Source organism: Salvelinus namaycush, chromosome 8, assembly GCF_016432855.1.
Source record: "Salvelinus namaycush isolate Seneca chromosome 8, SaNama_1.0, whole genome shotgun sequence".
Lineage (NCBI taxonomy): Eukaryota > Metazoa > Chordata > Actinopteri > Salmoniformes > Salmonidae > Salvelinus > Salvelinus namaycush.
Window position 1 is genome coordinate 43,561,789 of NC_052314.1, and position 4,917 is coordinate 43,566,705.

At 43.4% G+C, this 4,917-nt stretch overlaps 1 protein-coding gene across 1 annotated transcript; it reads left to right on the forward strand.

The window, feature by feature from the left end:
* Positions 1-43: 43 nt before the first annotated feature.
* Positions 44-4,259, forward strand: LOC120052133 (fetuin-B-like; the record flags this gene model as incomplete). The annotated part of the gene is made up of 4 exons (XM_038998975.1): positions 44-140; positions 3,369-3,538; positions 3,774-3,861; positions 4,120-4,259. Coding segments are annotated over 4 exons (495 nt in total), but the record flags the coding sequence as incomplete, so codon positions are not given.
* Positions 4,260-4,917: the final 658 nt, after the last annotated feature.

The window sequence follows — 4,917 nt, forward strand, 5'->3', positions numbered from 1 at the left end:
CCTCCCTACCTCCACCTCTTTCCCCAGGAAGGAGAGGTGATATTTAACCATAGATGTGCTAGAGACAAAATGTCACGTGATCAGCAGGAAGCCATGGAAGAAATGTGAAGTGAAGGATGTAGCTGACATACCAGTAAGAAGTATACCATGTAGGGGTCTCAAAGACTAGACGTAATATAGTAAACGAAAATCGAGGACACTCAAATTAGAATCACAAATGTTATGTCACATGCACCAAATACAACAGGTGTAGACCTTAGGTGTAGACAATAACAAGGCTTTATACAGGGGGTACCGTTATCGAGTCAATGTGTGGGGTTACAGGTTAGTCAAGGTAATTGAGGTAATATGTACAGGACCAGTCAAAAGTTTGGACACATCTACTCATTTAAGGGTTTTTCTTTATCTTTACTATTTTCTACATTGTAGAATAATAGTGAAGACATAAAAACTATGAAATAACACATATGGCATCATGTAGTAGCCAAAAAAGTGTTAAACAAATCAACATTTATTTTATATTTTAGATCATTCAAAGTAGCCACCCTTTGCCTTGATGACAGCTTTGCACACTCTTGGCATTCTCTCAATCAGCTTCCCCTGGGATGCTTTTCCAACAGTCTTGAAGGTTTAAAGGCCTATAGAGAGCGTGATCACACAGTCGTCGGAAACAGCTGGTGCTCTCATGCATGCTTCAGTGCTTGCCTCGAAGCGAGCATAGAAGTAATTTAGCTCATCTGGTATGCTCATGTAACTGGGCAGCTCACGGCTGGGCTTCCCTTTGTAGTCCGTAATAATTTGCAAGCCCTGCCACATCCGACGAGCGTTGGAGCCAGTGTAAAGGATTCAATCTTAGCCCTGTATTGAGGCTTTGCCTGTTTGATGGTTTGTCTGAGGGCATATCGGGATATCTTATAAGCATCTGGGTTAGAGGCTCTACCCTTTAGCTCAGTGCTGATGTTGCCTGTAATGCATGACTTCTGGTTGGGGTATGTACGTACGGTCACTGTGGGGACGACGTCATCGATGCACTTATTGATGAAGCCGGTGACTGATGTGGGTATACTCCTCAATGCCATCGAATGAATCCCGGAACATATTCCAGTCTGTGCTAGCAAAACAGTCCTGTAGCTTAGCATCTGATCACTTCCGTATTGAGCGAGTCACTGGTACTTCCTGCTTTAGTTTTTGCATGTAAACAGGAATCAGGAGGATAGAATTACAGTCTCTGTGTGTGGAGTAAAGGTCATCTAGAGTTTTTTTTCTTCTGGTTGCACATAGATAGAAATGAGGTAAAACGGATTTAAGTTTACCTGCATTAAAGTCCCTGACCACTAGGAGCGCCGCCTCTGGATGAGCACTTCTGTCACATCTGCTCCTGCAACGCCCTCTACTGCTCATCCTGTGTCTCCTTGACCTGCCGCCACTCCCCCAGTACTCTCTCCCTCTCTGTGAGTCAGTCAGTCTACGTTTCTAGCCGTTTGTTACTATTCAGATCCAGTTATCCTGTTGTCCCTGTTTTGCTTGCCTGGCGCTGTTTTCCTCTCCGCTACAGTTCTGCCCTCTCTGACTCTGGTCCCTGTCTCCAGTCCCACGTCTCGTCATCCTGCACTCTGTCCTGGATTCCCCACTCTACTACTCCCTTGGATTCCCCTCTGGACCTGCTTACCCTGTCTCAACCCCTCTTGCTCCAGCCTCAGCCTCCGCACCTGGTTTCCAGCAACCCCCCCGAGCTTCCCCTAACCTGCACTCCATCTCCCCCATGTTTCAATAAATACCGTGGTTACTTCAACCCAGTCTCCTCGTCTGAGTCAGCCGTTGGGTTCCCCAGTTCCACTCCGCATAACAACTTCCTTGTTTGCTTATGGCCTTAAATAACTCGTTGAGTGCCGTCTTAGTGCCAGCATCGGGTTGTGGTGATAAATAGTCCGCTACGAAAAATATAGATGAAAACTCTTGGTAAATAGTGTGGCCTACAGCTTATCATGAGATTTTCTACCTCAGGCGAGCCAAACCTCGAGACTTCCTTAATATTAGATTTTGCACACCAGCTCATATTGACAAATAGCCACAGAGCACCAACCTTTTTCTTACCGGAGGCAGCTGTTCTGTGTTGCCAATGCACGGAAAGCCCAGCCAACTGTATATTATCCATGTCGTATATTATATTATCCAAGATATTATAGTTTTTAATGTCCCCTGGTAGGATAGACTCGAATGGAGCTCATACAGTTTATTCTCCAAAGATTGCACATTGGCCAATAGGACAGATGTTAGAGGCGGGTTACCCACTCGCCGACGACTTTTCACAAAGCACCCGGACCTGTGTCCCCTATATCGGCATCTCTTCTTCATGTGAATGACAGGGATTTGGGCCTGGTCCGATGTCAGCAGTTAATCCTTTGCGTCTGACTCATTAAAGAAAAAATCTTTGTCCAGTTCGAGGTGAGTAATGGCTGTTCTGATATGCAGAAGTTATTTTCGGTCATATGAGACGGTAGCAGAAACATTATGTACAACATAAGTTACAAACAACGCGAAAAAAACACACAAAATAGCACAATTGGTTAGGAGCGTGTAAAACGGCAGCCATCTCCTCCGGCCCATATGTTATGTTTGGTATGGTTGGATAAGAGAGGTTACTTAAGGCAAAAACAAAAGGAGGGTGGTTGGTCGGGCAAACATCTAGAAACCCAAAGGTTGAGTGTTGGAATCTCATCACGGACAACTTTCGCATTTTAGCAACTACTTACTACTTTTTAGCTACTTAGCATGTTAGCTAACCCTTCCTTTAACCTAACCTTGACCGTAACCTTAAGCCGAACCCTTAGCCTAGCTAACTTTAGCCACCTAGCTAACGTTATGCACCTATCTAACGTTAGCCACAGCAAATGTAATTCGTAACATATCATACAAATTGTAATTCGTAACACATCATACGAATTGCAATCAATAACCTATCATACAAATGGATGATGGACATCCACAAATTAAGAAATACCAAATGTAACATATTTGAGCGTCCCAGATTTTTCGTTTACTATGTTACATCTACCCCTGAGTCCAGGTTGGCTTACAGGGTGTGGGGGAATATGATTTTTGAATGAAACTCTCTTACCACTAAACAGTTGTATGGGCAGTGTATGGCATCTATCTACTGTACGTTGGGAAAAGTGTGGAACTCCGCAGCAATAAAATGTACCATCCAACAAGGTAGAGTCTGACTAGTAGGGTTTTGTTTTTCCTGGTCAGGTCAATAGGTCAGGAAAAATATACAGTATGCACTGTAACCAAAAAAAACCTTCAGCTGAATGACCTACTGGTGTATTGTTGCTTTAGTTTGACTAACCTGTAGTAATGACCTATAGTAGTGAGCCCTTACCTCATCGTCGACACGTGTCCAGACTGTCCAACAGTAGAGCGCCTGGATGACCCCATCATAGTAGAGACGGCCAATCTGTCCCTCCAGACATACAACAGAAAGAGTCGCCTCACCAACTACTACACCCTCCTCAACCTAACAGGAGCTAGCATGCAGGTCGGTGAGTTCGTTCATTCTATGTTGTATGGCAAATATGACAATTTTGCTATTAAAATAAAATGTTACTTTGCTATTGTCTTGGAGAGGAGTAGGAGGCACTTAACCAACATGATATGAGGTGCAACCAAAAATCATAAAAGCATTTTATAGGAATAGATGTGACTCTCTCTCACAAAACTCGATGTTGTAACAACTATTTCAAGTTAAAATCACTTTGCTGTCATCCTCACAGTGGGTTGAGTGTCCGTCCTACTTTGTGGAGTTCACCACTCAAGAGACGGTCTCTGCTAAGGACAATCCTGACGTTGATCTGACCCAATGTAAAATGATGGACTGTGAATTTTCAATGGAGTACTACACTACAGCTACACACTGTCTATCACATTCTGAAATAGGTAAAAAGGGAAAACCAACTGGTCAAAATTATGATTTGTATGTGACAAGCTGGCAACTATTCAATGGAGGAAGGTAGCCTACTGTAGACCCACATCAGCATCACACCATTCTCAGTGATTTCACTATGTCATCATATCCTGTTTCTCTGTTTGCCCAATAATATTCCGTGTTCTGTCCCCTAGCACAAGGGCTCTGCACAGGCTCTCACACCACTCTGGATGATGGCATGTTTGAGAACAAACTTCCCATCAAGTTCAAGTGTGAAATCTTTGAACCAGAGGTAGGGAACTTCCACAACAGTGCCATCACTGCCATACCATGATGAAACCTCAGTAACATAGAGACAGCACAGCAGTAACCTCAGAAATTGGGCAGATGAGACCCCCACAATGCAGGCGTTTGTTCCAGTCCAGATCTGACTAAATTCAAGACCAAGACTAGGTCTAGGGGTAGGGGAAACGAAGGGGTTGATCTCGGGGGGGGGGGGGGGGGGCATAATGTATATTAACACTTTTATGAGATACAAAGCTATTTGGTAACGAGGGCACTATGACTCCAATACTTCCCCTCTTTTGCCCTGGCTGGATGTTTCTTTTGCTATTTTGGATCACAGATGTAAAGAATTCCACAACATTGTACTGTATGATAATATGAACTATGACGTGTGTGTATCAGAGCAATACATGAATAGTTTACAATTCATATATTTTCAATGGTCATAATTTATTGTGCAATTGTAGCCAATTCATATGGAGCCCTGGAGGTGACATTGACAGATGTTTTTATACAATTAAACATGTTCTCATCTGACGTGAAGGGCAAAAGTGTGTGTTTCAAAACCATGATTGATGTCAAACAAATGACTCACAAATATTTCGCAATCTGGCACTGTAGTTTTACAGTAGATGGAGTTGTGGTGCACAATAGCAAATGAAAGTGACAGCGCCTTAATGACAGGGAAATCAACCAATCATCGCTGG